Here is a 21,338-nt window from a genome sequence, read left to right as displayed (position 1 = left end):
TCTCTCACTCCCTACTTCCAAAGCACCAGCAAGGGCAGTCTGTTCTACCTCCACATTTCCTGAATCCAGCCCCTTCTCACCACCGCCACCTCTACCACCCGAGGCCACGCCCACACCATCCCCAGCTTAGATGAACATGCTGGCCTCCAGACTGTTCTCCCTGCTCCTGTCTGTTTCCACCTGAAGTATCTCCACCTGGAGGCTACATCCACTGTACCTGAGAAAATGCAAATCAGATGAGGCACACCAGGCCCATAACCCTCCACCGGCTTCCCACTCTGCCGGAACAAGAGCTAAGCTCCTTCCGGGGTGCGGAAGCTTAGCCTGGCCTGGCTCTTGTCCGCCTCCCGTACTCCTCTTTCCTATATTCTCGCTCCACTTGGGCCCACTGGCTTTCTTGCTGTCCCTGGAACAAGCAAGGGTTCGTCCCACAGCTTTAGGACATTTTTGCTTGCTGGTCTCTGTGCCTGGAGAGCTTCTCCCCCAGATGTCCCCAGGTTCTCCTTCCACTCAGTTCTCCTCTAGATGTCACCCCCTCAGAGTGCCCGCCTCTCCCTGCTTCAGCCCCACACCCTGCCTCTGGCTCTTCACAGTGGTTTTTCTCGGTGCGGCATGGGGAAGGGGGAGGGCGGGAGGCTTGCCACTGAGAATGCACGTGGCTGGCACGGGGTGGGCACTCAACCAATGCCGGCTGAGCGAACAGAGGATGGGGTGAGGGGAGAGGGGAAGTTCGCAGCACAGGTGCGGAGCCGTGAGGACTGGGTAGAATCCGCGCACGGCGGGGTGCGTGGCTTAGAGACAAATGGAGACAGGCGGCGCTCGAGGCTGACTGGAGGCTGAGGACAGACCGGCAGGCTGAGAGATGTGTTGGAGGTCTTTGCTGCAGCCCCTCATTTTAGAAATGCCTGGCTGTACCCCATAGCCCTGTATGCTCAGCACCAGCCTTCATGAGTCTCCTTGGGCCACTGTGTGCTGGGCCTGGGGACAGCGGCTGACTGGGGAGTGAGGTCCAACCCGGAGCCTTTCCCACTCACCCACCCTGTTTCCTGGGCCACAGGTGATTTTAGGTAATGAGGACCCTGGGGGAGTGGTGCTGAAGGACCTTGGACCCCCCATGGTGGCTCGGCTGGTTCGCTTTTACCCCCGGGCTGACCGGGTCATGAGTGTCTGTCTGCGGGTGGAGCTCTATGGCTGCCTCTGGAAGGGTGAGTCATTCAGACCCCCGAGAATTCGCTTCCTGGGCTGGGGCCGGGGGAGAAGGGCCTCCAGGATCCTCTTTCTCCTGTTGAGAAGCTCTCACTCTGAGTGAGGGGGTGCCTGGCCAACTTGGTCTCCTCCATGCCCATGGGCCTGTCTGGGGACACAAGAGGGGACTGATGCAAGGGAGCGGGAGGGAGGCTTCCTGCCTAGAACACCCCTCCTCCTACCCCACCCCAGACGGACTCCTGTCTTACATGGCCCCCGTGGGGCAGACGATGTACTTATCTGAGGCGGTGCACCTCAATGATTCCACCTACGATGGACACACTACACACGCTGTTGGCGGGTAAGAGAGGCCGGCCCTGCAGGGCCTGAGCCTGGGGTGGGAGGAAGAGTGTAGTGGGTGGGGTCAGGGGCCTGGGCAGTGAGATGCAAGAACTGGGGAGAGGGATGGGTTAGGTGGGGCCTTGGAGACATAGGATCAGGATTGAAGGGTAGCAAGGTGACTACTAGCTCATGTGACACTTGGTGCGAATTCGAAAAAGGCACGCCTTTGCTAAGACACATCTGTTGGAAACTATCACGGTAAATGTACACACCATAGGTTGCATGGTGCTCCCTAGAGGCGGTGCCTTCCTGCAGCCTGCAGCCGCAAAGGACCGAGCTAGTCCTTGGGGGTGGGAAAGAGAGAGCCACTGGGGGTTGGGGCAGGAGGTCTAGGCTGGGGGTGGCAGAGCACATGGAAGGGTGGCGCTCCCTTCTCTCCCACCCTCCGCTTCCTCTGCTCCCCTGCTCTCCAGGCTGCTGTACGGAGGTCTGGGTCAGCTGGCAGATGGTGTGGTGGGGCTGGATGACTTCAGGAAGAGCCAGGAGCTGCGGGTCTGGCCAGGCTACGACTACGTGGGGTGGAGCAACCACAGCTTCCCAGGTGGCTACGTGGAGATGGAGTTTGAGTTTGACCGGCTGAGGGCTTTCCAGGCCATGCAGGTAAGCGCATCGGCTCTTCTGAGACCAGGGTGGTTGCTCCTGGGGTGCTCACCTGGGCTCTCCTGGCCTTGACCCTGTGTTCCATCCTCCCTTCCCCCCCCCCAGGTCCACTGTAACAACATGCACACCCTGGGAGCCCGCCTGCCTGGTGGGGTGGAATGTCGCTTCAAGCGGGGCCCTGCCATGGCCTGGGAGGGGGAGCCTGTGCGCCACGCCCTGGGGGGCAGCCTGGGGGACCCCAGAGCCCGGGCTGTGTCCGTGCCCCTGGGCGGCCGCGTGGGCCGCTTTCTGCAGTGCCGCTTCCTCTTTGCTGGGCCTTGGTTACTCTTCAGCGAAATCTCCTTCATCTCTGGTAAGCCCCTGGTCTATGCCCAATCCTCAGCCTCTGGGATTGCCAACCCGCAGGATGCCAAAGTATCCACTCCTGGCACCAGATCTATCTATCACTCGTGAGACTTCCCAATCAGGGATGCCCTGAATAATCAGAACGCCTCCCTACTCCTTTCCCCATCCCTGTCTTGCTTTATGAGCCCTTCACTCATGACTGATACTGAGCCAGTAGGACAGTGTCGGCTGTAAAAATCCTGAAGTACTCTGTGCTGGTTGAGGAATAGCCTCTTCTCCAGCCTCCTGATACCCCAGATCCCCACCTGGGGCTCTCTCCGTGGGAATCCTGTATCTCCTCACAGTCCGGCAACTAAAAACGTTGATATCCACACCAGCCCGGCCCCTCCCCTTCAGATGGACTGGTACACACACTGAGTATCACCCCTGCTCCTGGTGGTAGAATTCCATAGGTCTCCTGCAAGTAGCTTCCCTTTGGTCCCTCTTCCCTATCTGACTCCCTCCTTTCTTCTCATCCTTCCCAACAGATGTTGTGAATGACTCCTCTCCAGCCCTGGGGGGCACCTTTCCGCCGGCTCCCTGGTGGCCACCTGGCCCACCTCCCACCAACTTCAGCAGCTTGGGTGAGCAGCCCGGGGCCTCCTCCCAGACCAGTGGGGCCTGTGCTGCCATTCGTCCCTGGGGCCCCCCAGGGTGGGAAGCCTCCTGCGGTTCTGACTCCCCTGTCCCTGCCAGAGCTGGAGCCCCGAGGCCAGCAGCCCGTGGCCAAGGCTGAGGGGAGCCCAACTGCCATCCTCATCGGCTGCCTGGTGGCCATCATCCTGCTGCTCCTGCTCATCATCGCCCTCATGCTGTGGCGGCTGCACTGGCGAAGGCTCCTCAGCAAGGTGCGCGGGGCGGGGGCGGGGGCGGGGGGGGTGCCTGGGCGGGAGAGGCGGGGCCTGGGCGGGGGCAGGCGGGGCCTGGGCGGGGCCTGGGCGGGGGCAGGCGGGGGGGCGGGTGTGGGGAGTGAGGCCAGGCCGACGCCAATGTGTGTGGGGGCGCCTGCGTCAGTTTGGGTCCTGCGGGGACCACAGAACACAGTGTAATTAGAATAATCAGAGGCGGGCTTAGGAAAGTGACAGGTTGCAACGGAGCGGGCAGCCTTATGGAAATCGCGAAGAGTAGTGCAATTCCCACAGAACTGTTACCAACCGTGGGCCGTGGGCATGCAAGATGAGAGGAGGGAAGTTACCAGAACCTGGAGTGGGTCTGGGGAAAGGCTCCTTGAGAAGAGCAGTGGACTTGGCTTCAGGGATACAGTTAGCCTGAGTCCACCTCTCAGGGAGGGGCTGGGAGACTAATCACTCTGACCTTACTCCCCGCCTGCCCAACACACTCCTCTCCGGCCAACCCAAACGGAGCCTGTTGATTCAGTCCACACTGGTCAACCTCTTGGGGCAGAAGCCACATGGGAAGCGGGGAGAGTGGAGCTAGAGGGGCAGAGAGGAGCTATAGAGGAAGAAGCCAGGCACACTCCAAGCCCTTGCCTTCCTGGCGAGGGTTGGGTGGTGGTGAGATGCATGAAGGTTGATGATTCTAGAACTATCTGGTCAGATTTGGGTTGGAATCCCATTGTGGGACATCGGGGGACTCACCTACATGCTCTTGAACCTCTGTTTCTTTACCTGTGAAACAGAGTTAACAGTAGATACCACTATGCGACTGTTGTGGGGACTGAAGGGGAGAAGGGGGACTTGGCATTTAATGAGCTGGAATCATGTGCAGTTAACATTCCCATTCCCATGACAAGGCCGAGCGCCGGGTATTAGAAGAGGAGTTGACAGTCCATCTGTCTGTCCCTGGGGACACCATCCTCATCAACAACCGCCCAGGCCCTCTTGAGCCACCCCCTTACCAGGAACCCCGCCCTCGTGGGAATCCGCCCCACTCTGCTCCCAGTGTCCCCAACAGCTCTGGTAAGACCTGCCTTGTTCTAGTCCCACCTCCATTCTCTGCTTATTTTCTTATTGTATCCCTTTTCCTCTCTGTTTCCATTCTCTTCTTTTCCTGTCTTTCCAATTTCAATTCATTTCCTTATTTCTGTGTCCTTAGTCACCACACTTTATATCACTCCCATGTCCCTACCATATAATTTCTCTCAAGAATTTTCCGTGTATTACCCCTAATCCCTGTCTCTGTGTCCCATACACATCTCTCTCTTCTTTGTTGTGCCCTCTCGTTGTGTCTTCCTGGCCCCTCCCCTTTCTCGAGACTTGCCATGTTCATTCCATTCATCAATCTATCCATCCATCCATCCATCCATCCATCCATTATCCATCCTTCTATCCGTATTAATAACATCCATTCATCCATCTGTCCATCCATTCCTCTATCCACCATCTGACCCTTTATCCATCATCCGTCCATCCATAAATATCCATACATCCATTCATCCTTCTATCATCCATCCATCCAACCACCCATCCATCTTCTATTTATCTGTCCATCCATCCATCCCACCACCATCTGTCCTCTTTCTATCCATCTATCCATCCATTATCCATCCATGTTCATACATCCATTCACCCATTCATCCATCTGTACATCCATCCATCCACCATCCAGTCACTCATCCATCATCCATCTATCCATATATATTCAAACATCCATTTGTTTATCTCTCCATCCATCCATCTATCCATCCATCCACCATCCAACCATTCATCTATCATCCATCCAGCCATCCATATATATTCATCCATGCATTTGTCTATCTGTCCATCCATCTATCCATCCATCCATTCAACCATTCGTTTATCATCCACCCATCTACCCATCCATCTGTCCATCCCTTCATTCATTATTCATCCAGCTATCCAGCACTCTCCAGATCCTTGTTTTATCCTGTCCCTGTCTCTCAGTACATTCATTCCCATCAGCCCTGGTCTTGCCCTGTTCCAGGTCTCCCTGTCTGTCTAGCCTTGAGTCTCATCCCTTCCCCGTGTCTCCCCTCCCTCCTTCTCCCGACAGCGTTGCTGCTCTCCAATCCAGCCTACCGCCTCCTTCTGGCCACTTACGCCCGTCCCCCTCGGGGCCCCGGCCCCCCCACACCCGCCTGGGCCAAACCCACCAACACCCAGGGTAAGCCCCTCTGCCTCTAGGCTCCTCCAGGCTCCCCATACCTCTACTGGGGCAGGGAAAAGTCCTCACACCTTGCACTCCCTCTCTCCCTGCTGTGGCCTCTTTTGCTCTCCTGAGCTCCCAAGGAGGAAGCTCTTATGCCCTTAGCTATCCTCTGCTGTGCTTGTTCCTTCTTAAAGCCTTTCCCTTGAGCAGAGGAGCAGAAAGCTCACTGGTTCTCAGCTCTGTCCTCCTCCTCCTCATCCACCCCATCTTTTCTGCTCTCCAGAGCCAGAGAGGAGGTTGCTGTGCTGACCCCAGGTTCTCTTGTAACTCCTCCTTTGTTTCCCCTCTCTCTAGAGCTGCGAGGAGGAGGGCCTCTCACCCTGGGTGCTTGCCCTCTCCCCCCATGCGCTCTCTCTCTGCAGTCCCAGAGGTGAAGGCTCACACCCTGCCCTTCCTGTCTGCTCCTCTTCTCCTTGGTGTTGCCTTCTCTCAGTGTTGCTGCTTCCCCAGGGCTAAGAGGGGACAGCTCTGCTTCCTCTCCTCTGTCTGTAGATTCCTTGTTGTCCTGGCTGTGAGGAACTGTCCCCCTCTCCCCCTTTCTGTGTGCCCGTCTCTGCTTGTCTTTGAGCTTGGACTGTTGGGTCAGGGAGGGTTTGGGTAACCACGGCAGGGAGGAACCAAGGCTGATAGTGTGTGTGGTGGGGTGCGGGTAGGTAGAACAGGCAAGTGAGCAGGAGGGGCCAGCGGCGAGTGGGACAAGGGTTTGGAAAGTAGGGGGTGACCAGATGACTGGCACCATCCTTCTTCTGATGGTGGGTAGAGGAATTCCTCTTCCAGTCAAGACTTCTGTCATGGTCTCTTGGGCTGTGCTGGGATCCCTAGAAAACAGACTTTATGATATTCTTTGTTCAACCATTTCCATTGCCTTAAATTCTGGAACAGCTCACTCTCATCTCATACCAGCGTCTTCTCTGGTTTGAGGTTGGAGGGTAGAATACCAAGAAGATGGAGGGTAGACCCAGTCTCTCACCCAACTGGGAGACAGGGGGCTTTGGGAGGCTAGGGTGTGGAGAACCATGGCTCTCGGGGGCTGCTCCTGATGCCTCGTCTTGTCTTCTTTCCCCTCACCCCTCCAGCCTGCAGTGGGGACTATATGGAGCCCGAGAAGCCGGGTACCCCACTTCTGCCCCCACCTCCCCAGAACAGCGTCCCCCATTATGCCGAGGCTGACATTGTCACCCTGCAGGGCGTCACGGGGGGCAACACGTATGCTGTGCCCGCGCTGCCCCCAGGGGCTGCCGGGGATGGGCCTCCCAGAGTGGATTTCCCTCGGTCTCGGCTCCGCTTCAAGGAGAAGCTTGGCGAGGGCCAATTTGGGGAGGTAAGGAGGATCCCTGCCCAGCTATCAGTAGAGTCTCGACTGTCTGGGGCTCTGACGCCATGCCCATACATCCCCATCGGTCAGAACCTGTCATCCATGACTGTGTTATCCCAGCTGACCTTGTGACCTCAGTGAACCATGTGACTTTCTAACAAATGAGCTTCTTTCCCCAGGTGCACCTGTGTGAGGTAGAGAACCCTCAAGATCTGGTCAGTCTTGATTTCCCCCTTAATGTGTGCAAGGGACACCCTTTGCTGGTAGCTGTCAAGATCCTACGGCCAGATGCCACCAAGAATGCCAGGTGAGGTCCAGGGATGGTGTCTGGGGATAGGGAAGGGAGGCCATGAAGAGTGGGGAACCATCAGGAGAGAAATATGGTAGAGGCCAATAGGGCGGGAGTGGCTGGGGAAGGAAGTTTCCATCTCAGGCTGATCTCAAGCCAGGTCTCAGTGTCACTAGTGAGTCAGCTTGTCTGCTGGGGTTAGGGCACTGGTCTACATGGGCAGGAGAGAAAGTACAGCTAAGCCCCTCAGTAGCCCTGCCACCTCCCTGCTTTCCTAGGAATGATTTCCTGAAGGAGGTGAAGATCATGTCGAGGCTAAAGGACCCAAACATCATCCGGCTCCTGGGCGTGTGTGTGCAGGATGACCCCCTCTGCATGATTACTGATTACATGGAGAATGGTGACCTTAACCAGTTCCTCAGTGCCCACCAGCTAGAGGACAAGGTGGCTGAGGGGGCCCCCGGAGATGGGGAGGCTGCCCAGGGACCCACCATCAGGTACCCACTTGCCCAGGCTGGCCCTTCCCTGAGAGCTCCCTGGGGGGGTTCCTCTCCCCTTGCTGCAACCTGGATCCAACATGGGATGGGGAGGCAGGTAGAGGTTCAGGGGGGTGGGGACTGGGATGAGCAATACATGGCCATGTTCATCTGGGACCTGAGGAGCAAAAGCCAGAAGTTACTACAGTGGGGGTGCTGAAGGGACCTGGCCTCTGTCAGGAATCTCCCTCTGCTCTCTCTCACCCTCACTGCCTGAGTTCAGACAACAAAGCAGCAGCTCCCTGGGTCAGATGAGCCAAACAAATGTTGAGTGGGCACCTACCCCTGGCCTGTACATGGGCATTCCATCTCTGCACCAGGAGTGGATGTGGCCCGGTCCCAGGGAGTGGGCCCCACCTTGTCTCCTAGGAATCTGTGAGGTGGGGATGAGTCTGGGACAGCCCCCAGTGACCCTGTCTTGTTGGCTCCCTCCTCAGCTACCCCATGCTGCTACATGTGGCGGCCCAGATTGCCTCGGGCATGCGCTATCTGGCCACACTCAACTTTGTGCATAGGGACCTGGCCACAAGGAACTGCCTGGTTGGGGAAAATTTCACTATCAAAATCGCTGACTTCGGCATGAGCCGGAACCTCTATGCCGGGGACTATTACCGCGTGCAGGGCCGGGCGGTGCTGCCCATCCGGTGGATGGCCTGGGAGTGCATCCTCATGGTGAGAGGCCCTGAGAGAGGTGGGCGGGGCAGGGCCGTGCAGGGGTGCACTGGCTGCTCCGTGGTCCCGGTCAGTCACTTGCCTTCGGGGCTGCAGTTCCCTCACCCCTGACGTGAGGTCCCTCACCCCTGACGTGAGGTCTGTGAGGTCCCCTCTGGCTCTAGGGAGCAGAGAAAGCAGGGAGGAATGGTATGATGGGAAAGGGCCCAGGAGCCAAGAGTGGGTACAAGGGCTGGAGTCAGGGAGCAAGAGAGGTTAGGGGAGACAGGAGGCTAGAGATAAAAAGGCAGGAGTTGGGAGAGAATCAGGACCAGAAGATGAGGGTCGGGGTGGAGAGGAAGGGGGGTAGAAGAGGGAAGAGGTCAAGGAGAGGACTGGAGCCTGAGAAAGAAGACAGAGCCCGAAGGAGGGAGGAGCAGGCTTGCTGGGAGGGGACCAGCCAGGGGGAGTCGGGCCGGGAAAGTGCTGAGTGGACGTGGAGCTCCCTGTGGGGAGGGGAGGAGGGTCTGTGTTACCTGATGTCTTTCTCCGCCTTTGTTGCTTTATCCACACACCAGGGGAAGTTTACGACTGCAAGTGACGTGTGGGCCTTTGGGGTGACCCTGTGGGAGGTGCTGATGCTCTGCCGGGCCCAGCCGTTTGGGCAGCTCACTGATGAGCAAGTCATCGAGAATGCAGGGGAGTTCTTCCGGGACCAGGGCCGGCAGGTCAGAGCAGAGGAGAGGGAAGTTAGGGTTGTGGGTCTGGGAGGGCCAGAGCCTATCATCTTGGGGACTAAAGAACATTTGTTCCCTGCCTTTTGTCCACGCTGTCTAATGCAGGTGTACCTTTCTCGGCCCCCTGCCTGCCCGCTGGGCCTGTATGAGCTGATGCTTCGGTGCTGGAGCCGGGAGCCTGAGCAGCGACCACCTTTTTCCCAGCTACATCGGTTCCTGGCAGAAGATGCGCTCAACACGGTGTGAATCACACCGAGCTGCCCCTTCCTCAGGGAGGATTCAGGCAAAGCCAGAGGCAATAAACAAGAGGATTTTAATGGCACCCCCACTCCATTCCCTGTCCCGACCCCCCTTCACCTCTGAAGGAGAGGCAGTGTGACCGTATGTGGGCTGGGCCTACCAGGGAGCTGACGCCTTCCCTTCCCGGGACATACTCTCACGCCCCCTTCCTGCTCCTCTCTTCGAAGCCTCTGCCACCCACGCAGCTGGCCCTGTGGATGGGATCCTCTCTGACCTCTTCTGGCCATCCCTGGTGGGGGGGGGAAGATGGGGGCACATATAGGGCAGACACTGGATAAGGCCTATTGGAGCACCTGGGCCCCACTGGACAACACTGGTTACTAGAGAGAAGGCTGTGGCCTCCCCAGCCTCTCTCTCCTTCCGTCGCACACTGGATCCCACGGGCTGAGAATCTGGGGAATGAGGAGGACAAGAAAGGGAGAAAGATGTTCCCTTGTGCTAACTCCTGGAATTGTCCTTGGCTTTGGTTTCTCCCTCCTCCATCCTCTGAAACACTGGACCTGGGGGTGATCCCTGTCCCCCAGCCCCAGCCATCCCCACTTCCCACCTGCTGTGTTGTAGCTAGAACTTCTCTAAACCTGTATGTTTCTGTGGATTAAATACTGGGATTAGGGGGAAAGAGGGAGCAATGGCCTGTGGCCTTGGGGTTGGACATCTCTGTTGTAGCTGCCATATTGGTTTTTCTATAATCACTTGGGGTTTGTACATTTTTGGGGGGAGAGACACAGATTTTTACACTAATATATGGATCTAGCTCAATGCAATTTTAATATCCTGCACTAGGCAGGTAATAATAAAGGTTGAGTTTTCCACAGCTGTGAGTGGGTTTCTTGGGGTTTTGGTAAAATCTGCTTCCTGTGTCTGCTCCCAATTCATTTCCATTTCCTTTCTTCTCCTTTCTTCTCCCCATTCCATTTCCTACTGTGTATCTTGCCCAGCACAGTGTTCTGTCTATAAGCCAGACCCTTGCCTGTGGGACCTCAGGTCCTACATGAATGTGTGAACTTTGTCAACTCCAGTGGGAGCTCTGCAGGAAGCTTGGAGGGGGCTGAATTAGGCTAGATGTCTTAACCTTGTTTGACCCATGGATCCCTTTGGCAGACTAGAAAGGTCTACTTATTCCTCCTCAGAATTGTTTTAAAATGCGTTACACACACACACACACACACACACACACACGTGTATATCTCATATGATCACAGAAGAGATCAATTGAAAGAGTTTACTAAAATGTTAAAAAAAATCACACAGTAACCTATGTGTTTTTAAAATATATTTAATAACAATATCTAGCAGGAGGTGTAATAACTACTAATATCTCCAAATAGTAATAAGCATAAAAGATACTCAATACTCGGAGATTTCTACAAAGGTAGTGGATACAAACAGAGCTGCGGTGTCTCAGTGACAAGTCCCAGGCCCTGCTAATACTACTGGGGGTTTTGCTCATATTCATACTTGGAGGACATGCTAAATTTCTGTTAGAGGTTAATAAAAATGGAGCTGTAAATTTTTTGGGCCCTAATTCTAAGACCCCCTTCAAGGGTCTGGAAGTCCCAGGCAGAGAATCCTTGGATTTGGCTGATCAGATGTACAGATGACCCAATAGGTGGGAGCTAGTTGGATGGGAGCCAGAATCAAGAGCCTAAATTATTTCAGAGGTTTGGAAGGATGAAACACAACCACCAACGGAGCATTTAACAGAGTTTAAATTGGTTGGGGGAAAAAATCACTTGCAAGTATTGGAAAAGGCAGACCTATCTTGATGGAAGTTCACGTGAAATAAAGACCCTGGGGTCTTGGCTGATGATATTCACAAAATGAGCCAATTGGATAATGAGGATACCAATAAAGGTAATCTGTTGTATTAAAAACCCCTTGGGATCCAGGTCATAGATCTAAAAGTCCTGCTGAATCCTATGTGAGTCCAACCACTGTGACCCATGTTTTTTTTTTTTTAATTTTTTAAAAAATTTTTATTATGTTATGTTAGTCACCGTACAATACATCATTAGTTTTTGATGTGGTGATCCACCATCCATTGTTTTCATATAACACCCAGTGCTCCATGCAGTACGTGCCCTCCTTAATACCCATCACTGGGCTAACCCATCCCCCCTCCCCCCTCCCCTCTAAAACCCTGTTTGTTTCTCAGGTCCATAGTCGCTCATGGTTCATCTCTCCCTCCGATTTCCCTCCCTTCATTTTTCCCTTCCTTCTAATGTCCTCCATGCTATTCCTTATGTTCCACAAATAAGTGAAACCATATGATAATTGACATTCTCTGCTTGACTTATTTCACTTAGCATAATCTCCTCCAGTCCCATCCATGTTGATGTAAAAGTTGGGTATTCATCCTTTCTGATGGCTGAGTAATATTCCATTGTATATATGGACCACATCTTCTTTATCCATTCATCTGTTGAAGGGCATCTCGGCTCTTTCCACAGTTTGGCTATTGTGGACATTGCTGCTATGAACATTGGGGTGCATATGGCCCTTCTTTTCACTACATCTGTGTCTTTGGAGTAAATACCCAGTGTGACCCATGTTTTAAGACACATGTTGATGGGTCAGGAGTTTAGAGGCCAGAACCCAGAATGGTGAACAACAGACTCAATGGCAGTGAGCTGAGAACTCCCAAAGCTCTAGACCTATGCAACCACCTGGAGTTCATTTGAACTTGTCTCAGAGTATTCAAACCTGCTCCTCCATGGGTTCCTGAGTCAGTGAATGGTGGCATCATCCACTCAGCTTCACATGCCAAAAATTTGGGGGGCATCCCTGACACCCCTTCTCCCCTCTCCTCACCTTCCAAGACCAGCCTATCATGAAGCTCTGCTGATCTTGCTTCCCAGATTTCCCTTAAATTTGTCATTTCTCTTCATCTCCATCACCATCCTGGCACATGCTACTTCCATCTTGCCCGGACCACTGCAGTAGTCTCCCAGGTTCTATTCCTGCTCTTTTCTGATTTGTTTTCAGCTGCAGCCAGACATAAATCTGACCCCACTACTTTATTTCAAATCCTTTAATGGCTTCCTGTTGACCTTAGAATAAAGAACAAAATCTTCCTGACCACGTTTGCCCCCCTCGTTCCTTCAGCATCCTCCCCCAATCTGTCCTTTATACACTACTGGCCTGCTTTCAGTTCCTGCAACTGGCCACAATCCCTCCTGCCATGGCCTTTGCAGAATCTTGTTCCCCTCCCTGCTGTCTTTGCCTTGCTAAGTCCTGCTTGTCCTTCAGCAATCTTCCCCAACTTGGCCAACCAGATCAAACCCCCTCTTGCTGCTCTCAGGTACAGGACTTTCTTCTTTGTGGTAGTTACTAGAGGCGTGATTTTTTTTTTAAGAAAATAATGAATAACAACAGTATTTACTGAGCACCTACTACGTTCTAGGACCATACTTATTACATATTATGTCTTATTTAATACAACATATGAAATAAGGGCGCCTGGGTGGCTCAGTCGTTGAGCATCTGCCTTCGGCTCAGGTCATGATCCCGGGGTCCTGGAATCGAGCCCCGCATCAGGCTCCCTGCTCAGCGGGAGGCCTGCTTCTCCCTCTCCCACTCTCCCTGCTTGTGTTCCTGCTCTCGCTGTGTCTCTCTCTGTCAAATAAATAAATAAAATCTTAAAAAAAAAAAAAAACATATGAAATAGTTAGTTCTTGCCATTTCACAGAAAAGAAAACTTAATTGGCTTTTTTAAAGGATTTTATTTTTATTTTTGCGAAAGAGAGAGAGCACGAGTGGGAGGGGGAGGGGCAGAGGGAGAAGCAGATCCCGCTGAGCAGAGCCCAATGCGAGACTCTGATCCCAGGACTCTGAGATCATGACCTGAGCCAAAGGCAGACGCTTAACCTATGAGCCACCCAGGCGCCTGAAAACTTACGTGTTTTAAGCAACTTGCTCAAGGCCACACAGCCAGGAAACTGCAAAGCTGGTGAGAAGCAGCTGGTAGGCTCCTGGCTCTCTGTTCTTTCTCTCCAGGATGGTGCCTGAGGGGAAGAGGTTATGAACTCTCCATCACAGGTTGGATAATCCTATGTCGGGAAGCTCCTAGGAGCCCAGGCTGATTATCCTGCTCCAGAAACTCAGCCTGTTCCTGACATCAGACAACTTGCCCCCATTCACTGCATCCCTTCAAGCAGGAGAATCTTTGATCATAGAAACGGTCTGTATCTGCATGATCCAATAGGTAGCCACTAGCCACACGTGACTACTGAGTACTTGAAACGAAGCTAATGTGGCTGAGGAACTGAATTTAAAATTTTAGTTAATTTAAATTTAAATAGCCACAGGTGGCTAATGGCTCCTATTCTGGACAGGGTAGCCTTAAAGATTTTTCTCTACACTGCAGGGTCTCCCCAGCTTCCCTTTGCTTGCTCCTGTCAAAATGAAGCATATGACCTATTTCAGTTTTACACACACATAAAAGCTTCTTACAAAGATGGCACTGAACTAGGCATGCCATTTTGTAATCTGCTTTTCTCCCCCTCGTGATAGGTTGTACATAGCTCAGCCACTATGCAGTGTCCTAAGTGTTGCCAGTATTCTACATTGTTGCAATGACCCACATTTTATCTAACCAACTCCCCATGATGGACATTCCGGCTGTTTCCATTGTTTTCATAATACAATAACAGACACACATAAATATCTTTATAATATCTTATAAATATCTTTGCATGTATATCTCTGTATCCATGTGGGAGAACTTCAGTATGATACATTTCTAAAGGTGGAGTTGGTAGGTCAACCGGCAGTTACATTAAAATAACTGGTACATACTGCCAAAGCCCCCTTAAAAAGGTGTGACTATGTCGACTTTCAAAAAAAGTATATGAGTACTTATGCTCCTATGCGGTGACAACATCCAGGTTGTCAATTGCCCCCCCCCCCTTTTTTTTTTGCTAATCAGATATTTTACTGTTTCTTTAATTTACTTTTCCTTAATTACTGGCGACGAGAGCTTTTTCATTTGCTTATAAACAATTTATATTTTTTTCTGTTTATTGCCTGTTACATCTTTCTACAATCTTTCGATTCTGTTCTTTTTCTTATTGCTTTGTAAAAGCTCTTTGTATTGTCTATTTTGTCAAATATTTCTTCCAGACTAATTTGTCTCTTATTTTACTTAAGGTTAGCCATAAATAAGCTTTGTCAGTTTTGTGTCATCCTTGAGGATTTTATGCACCGACTGTTAAAGAAACGGAAAAACAAAACAAGCACGGGTGAGCGTAACAGAGTCTTACACAGTTCTTGCCATTTTGGTCCGCGGTCCCTCACGTGTACTTCAAATCCCAGCTTCGGGATTTTCTAGATGAACTATTGGGGGCAAATTTCTTAATCTCACTAGGCTTTGGTCTTCTAGTCTGCAAAGTGGGAATAATAAAACTTACTTTATAGGAATTTGGGGATATTTGTAGCTCTGGCTTTGGCTTAAGACGTTCCCTTCCTTTTTCCTGCAGTAGCCTCATAAATCAAATCAGACCCAACAACTGGTTTCTTAAAAAAATTGTATTTATTAGGATCTTCGAAAAAAACGGGGTGGTGGGAGCACGGTGGACGTGGCAATTAAGACTGAGTACTTACGTGCCGAGTAAGGCGCAATGAGTAGTGCTAACTCCTACCTCTCAAGAACGCTCTAGAGAGTGCTTTACTCCCATTTTACGAGGAGTGAAAAGCTCAAGGAGCTCAGTTTGTGTGTCTCTAAACTAAGCGTCTCACCTAGGAGCCATGTCCGCGCCTCCGCCAGGAAGCCCTCGGGGCACTTCTCCTCCCGGGGTCCCGCCTCCCGCCCAGGTCGGTTAGACTCGCCGTCAGCTGCGTGAGCTGAAAGCGACGCGGAACAAAGCGGCGCGGCCTCGGGTGTCTCCGGCTCTCTCAGTTAAAGGCCGGCCTCCTTCCTAGCGGCTTCCTCGCGGTGCCTTTTGGGAGTTGTAGTCAGACGCGCTTCAGCCTATTCCGGGGCGAGCCTAGACAAGACTCGAATTCCCAGAATGCCCCGCGGCGGGCGAGTGTGTGCAGCGCCTATTCTTATTTTCCCTACTTTTCCACTCCTTCCCCTCCTTTTCTTCTCTTCTGAATCCTCCACTCTGGACTCCTGTCTAGTTCTTTGTCCCTCTCCCCATCTTTTTCTCTCATTTTCCATCGTCCATTCTCCAATTCCCGGGAGCCAAGGCGAGACCTTAGCTACGATTAAGCGACGACTTGAGACTCAAGGTGCACGAAGGGGGAGCGACACGGAGTGGTAGGGGGGCGCCGAGAGAGAGGGGATGGGGGAGGTATGAGAGTTGCGTGAGAAGCGAGGAGTAGGAGGAAAGTAGGAGAGAAGTTAGGAGATCGGCATGTCGATCAGGGTGAATGGGGTGAAGTCTTGCGGGGCAAAGAGGAGAGGTGGACAGATTTGGGAGACAAGGAGGAGAAAAGTAGTTCATTGTTGTGCCCGGCAGGACCTTTGGGGCCAACAAACAGATGGGAAGGACTGACAAATTTGGAGCTCGTGGGCTAATCTGACCAGGAGAGGGGAAGGGAGAGGGGATTGGGCTTAAACAAGTTTCCTTGACACTGCTTAGGTAAAGACGAGACGAGACATTGAAATAAAAAAATGATTTTCCCAATATGGGACAATGAACAATTCTCTAATTTGGAAATTGAGAGATGACTGGAGTTGAGGCTAGAAGTGGGGGGAGGAGGCAAGAGAGGAGAGGAGGTTGGTCAGGTCTGGGAGAAAGGAGAGGAGATGAGTAACAGAAGAGGAAATCATAGAAAGGATGGGTTGTTGTGGGGGCCAGTGGATCTGGAATAGGAATGAGGTGAGGGATGACATTGGCATGGACTGTGGGGGTGACTTTCTAACTTTGCATCTCTCAGGTGATGGAGAGCACCCCCTCAAGGGGTGGACTGAACCGAGTACACCTACAATGCAGGAATCTGCAGGAATTCCTAGGCGGCCTGAGCCCTGGCGTATTAGACCGATTGTATGGGCATCCTGCCACCTGTCTGGCTGTCTTCAGGTAACGCCCCCCTTCATGGCAGGGACCATGTTGAGGAAATGTAATGAGGCCTTCAGACTGGAATAAGTTATCATGAGTTGAAGCTTAGCCCTCGGGGGCTTGAAGACTGAAGTGTGTCAGGCCAAAACAGATGGAGCTAGTGGGGACAGCAAGACTGGTAAAGGTGTGGGGGGTGGGATGAGATGTTTGCGAGCTTGTTGAGGGCAGAGATGCAGATAAGGCAGTTTCTGATATTAACATTTGACCTGTACCCCCTTCCAGGGAGCTCCCATCTTTGGCTAAGAACTGGGTGATGCGGATGCTCTTTCTGGAGCAGCCTTTGCCACAAGCCGCCGTGGCCCTGTGGGTGAAAAAGGAGTTCAGCAAGTGAGTCTCTGCTGCATGCTCAGCTAGATGCAGATTTCTCAACAACTAGCTATTCCAAGTGTGCCTTGGAATACTTCTAGGAAATATTAATGGATACACCACAAAGCTTGTATGTAAAAAATAAGTTTGGGAAACTCTGCGTGTATTTTCCCTCTTGGAAAATTGTGATGTCTACAACAAGATTCTGGTAGGCATTGCTGTAAAGAAATTTGCCTTAAGAAGACACTCTTTTTGCTGTATGAAATGGTGTTCCAAGGGATAACCAGTTCGGAAAAGGCAGAAGTGGAGGCTTTTATGGGCCCCCTTCTTCTTGTTCTCCAGACACCCTCTTACTTCCCTGCTTCTGTTTCAGAGCTCAAGAGGAAAGTACAGGGCTGCTGAGTGGCCTCCGTATCTGGCACACCCAGCTGCTCCCTGGTGGTCTCCAGGGCCTCATCCTCAACCCCATCTTCCGCCAGAACCTCCGCATTGCCCTTCTGGGTGGGTATGTCACTTCCATCTTCCTAAGCTAGGCCAGGGGAACTAGTATTTAAACTGCTGGGGGCGGGGGGTGGAGGGGAGAGCCCCTGAGGGGCCCCTCTGGAACCTTGTGGTCTCCACCTTTGGGAGCTCCTTTAGGAATAAGTTGGACGAGATGTAGCTGCATGATGTAGGAAAGAAATGTCTCGCGCTCATAGCCCATGGAGATGAAGGGGGAAAGAGGACAGAGAAGCAGGCAGGGAACGCAGGCAGGGTTCCTTACTCTTGGCCCATCCTGGCGTAGGGGCAAGGCCTGGTCTGATGACACAAGTCAACTGGGTCCAGACAAGCACGCCCGGGATGTTCCCTCACTTGACAAGTACGCCGAGGAGCGATGGGAGGTGAGGACTTGGGACTCTGTGTCTCTGCTTGTGCTCCTACGTCTCATGGCCCTTAGAGACATCGTTCTCTCTATCCACTTCTGTTCCTCAGGTGGTACTGCACTTCATGGTGGGCTCCCCCAGTGCAGCCGTCAGCCAGGATTTGGCTCAACTCCTCAGCCAGGCTGGGCTCATGAAGAGGTGAGGAAACCAGAGATACATCAGATCCCTGCTAAACTGAGTGTCTGGGGTGGGTTAGGATTGCAGGCAGTTAACTGAGAAAGGAGAGCTGAGTGGAGTACAGCCAGAGAGAAACCAAGACAAAATATGAGAGGACAAGTGGGGATGGTGGCCTCTCTCTGCAAACCGCCACCATTGTCCCTCTCTATGTCTCTAGCACTGAACCTGGAGAACCACCCTGCATTACTTCGGCCGGCTTCCAGTTCCTATTGCTGGACACCCCTGCCCAGCTGTGGTACTTTATGTTGCAGTATCTGCAGACAGCCCAGGTGAGGAGGCTGCTTGCCGGCATGCTCTGATCTTCTCAGGACCCCCTGAGAGATTACCCTTGCAGACTGTCCCCTGATGTTCTATCCCCTCATTTTCTCCCTTCTATCCCTGCCCCTTTGTCTCTGCCCATTCCTCCCTAGAGTCGGGGCATGGACCTAGTGGAGATTCTTTCCTTCCTCTTCCAGCTCAGTTTCTCTACTCTGGGCAAGGTAAGCAGGGGGATGGAGTTGGGGGCTTGGGTGGGCAAGCTGGTGGGTAGAGAGATGGGAAGGGGAAATCAGGTTATGGGCAAAAGCATGAAAGATAAGAATGAACAAAGCATAGATGGGAAAAGAGGGAATGAGTGTATGAGGTTGGGAGGGGGAGAATGGGATATTTTGGACCCAACTGGCCACCTCTCTTTCCCAGGATTATTCTGTGGAAGGTATGAGTGATTCTTTGTTGAATTTCCTGCAACATCTGCGTGAGTTTGGGCTTGTTTTCCAGAGGAAGGTATGCACACCCAGATACATGGCTTCTAGGAAAGAGGCAGGGTGGTCTCTTACCTTGGCCCTTAAAAAGGAGTGGGGTCTCAGATGGTACCTTCATTTGTAGTGAGTATAGCATAAGTGTAGAGTTGTTCAATCACTATGTTGTGCACCTGAAACTAATGTTACATTATGTGTCAACTATACTCAAAAAAGAGTTGGGGTCTCGGGAGGCAGTAGCAGAGGGGAGTCGCCAGGACCGAGTACTTGGGTCCCTTGGAGTTGATAAGTTGGGAGTTGGGGCTCTTGCCCTCGGAGGGGTCTGATGTCTCAGGCAGGAAGATGGTTAGTGACAGCTGAGAGAGAGCCAGCCCTCTGCCTTTCCCTTCTGTATTTTCCAGAGGAAATCTCGGCGTTACTACCCCACACGCCTGGCCATCAATCTCTCATCAGGAGTTTCTGGAGCTGGGGGTACCAGCCATCAGCCAGGCTTCATCGTCGTGGAAACAAATTACCGACTGTACGCCTACACTGGTGAGGCCAGACAGAGGGCCCCAAACAGCAGAGCGGGGAGGGGAGTGGGGAGAGGGAAGGAACCAGGAGGGAGTGCCAGTTTATGTTCATGTTTACCTGGCAGTTTACAGAGTTCTCGGACATTCCTCGTCACACTTGAAGGTCTTGAGGGAGTCTGGGTGTGGGGATAGCCTTCTCATCTTCTCTTCCTGTCCCTGGGCCAGAGTCGGAGCTGCAGATCGCCCTCATTGCCCTGTTCTCAGAGATGCTCTATCGATTCCCCAACATGGTGGTGGCGCAGGTGACCCGGGAGAGCGTGCAGCAGGCCATCGCCAGTGGTATCACAGCCCAGCAGGTATCCCCACTTGGGGAAGGTGGGGGCGGGAAGATAGGCTGCACTTGGGCTAGGGGGTACAGGGTGCTCATCTTACAGAAGGCTAATAGTGGCTTTGTTTCAGTGGATGGTGGTGAGTTGTTTGTGTTTGAGTGTAGACCATGCACATGAAGGGAAGTCAAGGCTCTACGCGTGGGGAATAAATATAGGGGGGTGGGGAGGTATAGATTTGTGTCTCCACCACCAACCCCTTCCTAGCTGTGTCTCCACCACTAACCCCTTCCTAGCTGCCTGGTTGCTTGACTTCTCTGAGCCTCGCTTTCCTCATCTGAAAAATGGAAATAATAACATTTCTCCCCTCATGGGGCTTGGGGAGGATTCAATGAGAGAATAGCAGTAAAGCCTTTGGCTCAGAGCCTGTCATGCAGTAAGTGTTACTGCTATTTTAAAAAAGAAAAACAAAACAAGACTATAGAAAGGGCAAATGTGCTAGAGAAGAAATAGCAGACATGACCAGTGGGAACAGCAACTTGGGATGACAGCTGAACAGGAATGGGTTAATGACAGGCACGTGGCTATGGATTTTTAACAGTAAGCTGATATTCCAGTGACATTAGGTAACAGCTTAGGTACCTTTCCTGCCCTCTTACCTGAGCCCCTGATCCCATTCTTGTCTGTTTTCCTAGATCATCCATTTCCTAAGGACAAGGGCCCACCCAGTGATGCTCAAACAGGTACCAAGCTGCTGGAGGCTGACAGCCCCTGGCACCTGACGATGAAGTGATGGAAAAGAGAAAGGGACAGCCCGATCTGGGGAATGAGTAGACGGCTGGGGCTGTCTGGGGCAGTATTCCTGCATCTTCACAGCCATTGCTTGCCCCTACAGACGCCTGTGCTGCCGCCCACCATCACAGACCAGATTCGGTTGTGGGAGCTAGAAAGGGACAGACTCCGGTTCACTGAGGGTGAGTGGCTTCTAGTCGCTGGTTCTTGGTCACGGGCCAGGGGAAGGACAATTTAGTCTTCATGAACTGAGAAAGCTATTCATGCATTTTATTTTTTTGTTTATTGCATGGGTTGGGAGAGAAAAGCTGGCAAGACACTATTTTGGGGGTGAGTGTGTAGTAGTAAATTGTCTCAAATCAGTGCAGTGTGGATTTAGCTAGAAGTGGGAAATTGGGAGCGATAACTGACAGTAATTTCTCTGGTTTGGTGAGCATTAGTGGGTTTTCTTACGTGTTCTATTGCCTTACTGAACGTGGCTGGATCACACTACTGTTACTGGAACAGACAAGCACCAAGAACTCGTTTTTAAAAACAGTGGTGGCTGGCAAGCCCAGACCACTGCCCTGAGGCTGCCGCCCAGGGGCCTCACGTTTTTGCCTTGTCTCCCGGCTGCCCCTGCCCTGCGGACTCCAGGTGTCCTGTATAACCAGTTCCTGTCGCAAGTGGACTTTGAGCTGCTGCTGGCCCACGCTCGGGAGCTGGGCGTGCTGGTGTTCGAGAACTCGGCCAAGCGGCTGATGGTAGTGACCCCGGCCGGGCACAGCGACGTCAAGCGCTTCTGGAAGCGGCAGAAGCACAGCTCCTGAGAGTGCGGGCTCGGACCCGGGCGGGGTGGGGCAGGGTGGCCGCGTGGAGGCGGGCGCGGCCTCAGAACTCAGGTGTTTTTTATTTACACGTCGGACTCTTAATTGTTTAATAAAGTTGTGGAAATGAGCCACGCGGCCCCGGGCGCCTCCCCGCGAGGCTTCCT

General features: G+C 52.5%; 2 protein-coding genes across 7 annotated transcripts in view; both read left to right on the top strand.

Annotated features, from left to right (window-relative positions):
* The window catches only part of DDR1 (discoidin domain receptor tyrosine kinase 1), a 50,210-nt gene extending 39,868 nt beyond the window's left edge, over nucleotides 1–10,342 (top strand). For 4 of the 6 annotated variants that reach the window (XM_078055589.1, XM_036120433.2, XM_078055590.1 and 1 more), the window contains 14 exons: nucleotides 1,058–1,205; nucleotides 1,438–1,546; nucleotides 2,001–2,187; nucleotides 2,293–2,539; nucleotides 3,060–3,155; nucleotides 3,268–3,419; nucleotides 4,325–4,490; nucleotides 5,545–5,655; nucleotides 6,777–7,021; nucleotides 7,195–7,322; nucleotides 7,583–7,801; nucleotides 8,278–8,512; nucleotides 9,070–9,219; nucleotides 9,334–10,342. In XM_078055589.1, the coding sequence (XP_077911715.1) occupies nucleotides 1,058–1,205; nucleotides 1,438–1,546; nucleotides 2,001–2,187; nucleotides 2,293–2,539; nucleotides 3,060–3,155; nucleotides 3,268–3,419; nucleotides 4,325–4,490; nucleotides 5,545–5,655; nucleotides 6,777–7,021; nucleotides 7,195–7,322; nucleotides 7,583–7,801; nucleotides 8,278–8,512; nucleotides 9,070–9,219; nucleotides 9,334–9,474 (2,334 nt within the window). In that variant the 3' untranslated portion in view covers nucleotides 9,475–10,342. The remainder of the gene's footprint in view (nucleotides 1–1,057; nucleotides 1,206–1,437; nucleotides 1,547–2,000; nucleotides 2,188–2,292; nucleotides 2,540–3,059; nucleotides 3,156–3,267; nucleotides 3,420–4,324; nucleotides 4,491–5,544; nucleotides 5,656–6,776; nucleotides 7,022–7,194; nucleotides 7,323–7,582; nucleotides 7,802–8,277; nucleotides 8,513–9,069; nucleotides 9,220–9,333) is intronic. The other 2 variants (XM_036120431.1, XM_036120434.1) reach the window with 2 other exon arrangements.
* A 5,179-nt stretch (nucleotides 10,343–15,521) lies between these two features.
* Nucleotides 15,522–21,301, top strand: GTF2H4 (general transcription factor IIH subunit 4). The gene is made up of 14 exons (XM_036120440.2): nucleotides 15,522–15,759; nucleotides 16,411–16,553; nucleotides 16,815–16,919; nucleotides 17,272–17,403; nucleotides 17,683–17,779; nucleotides 17,871–17,959; nucleotides 18,156–18,267; nucleotides 18,409–18,477; nucleotides 18,677–18,760; nucleotides 19,137–19,269; nucleotides 19,473–19,603; nucleotides 20,269–20,316; nucleotides 20,469–20,547; nucleotides 21,002–21,301. The coding sequence occupies exons 2-14, from the start codon at nucleotides 16,414–16,416 to the stop codon at nucleotides 21,172–21,174; spliced, it is 1,392 nt and encodes a 463-aa protein (XP_035976333.1). The 5' UTR covers nucleotides 15,522–15,759; nucleotides 16,411–16,413; the 3' UTR covers nucleotides 21,175–21,301.
* The last annotated feature ends 37 nt before the right edge of the window (nucleotides 21,302–21,338 follow it).

This window comes from Halichoerus grypus, chromosome 9 (assembly GCF_964656455.1).
Source record: "Halichoerus grypus chromosome 9, mHalGry1.hap1.1, whole genome shotgun sequence".
NCBI lineage: Eukaryota > Metazoa > Chordata > Mammalia > Carnivora > Phocidae > Halichoerus > Halichoerus grypus.
The sequence above is the reverse complement of the archived record's forward strand: the minus strand, read 5'-3'. Positions and strand labels throughout refer to the sequence as shown.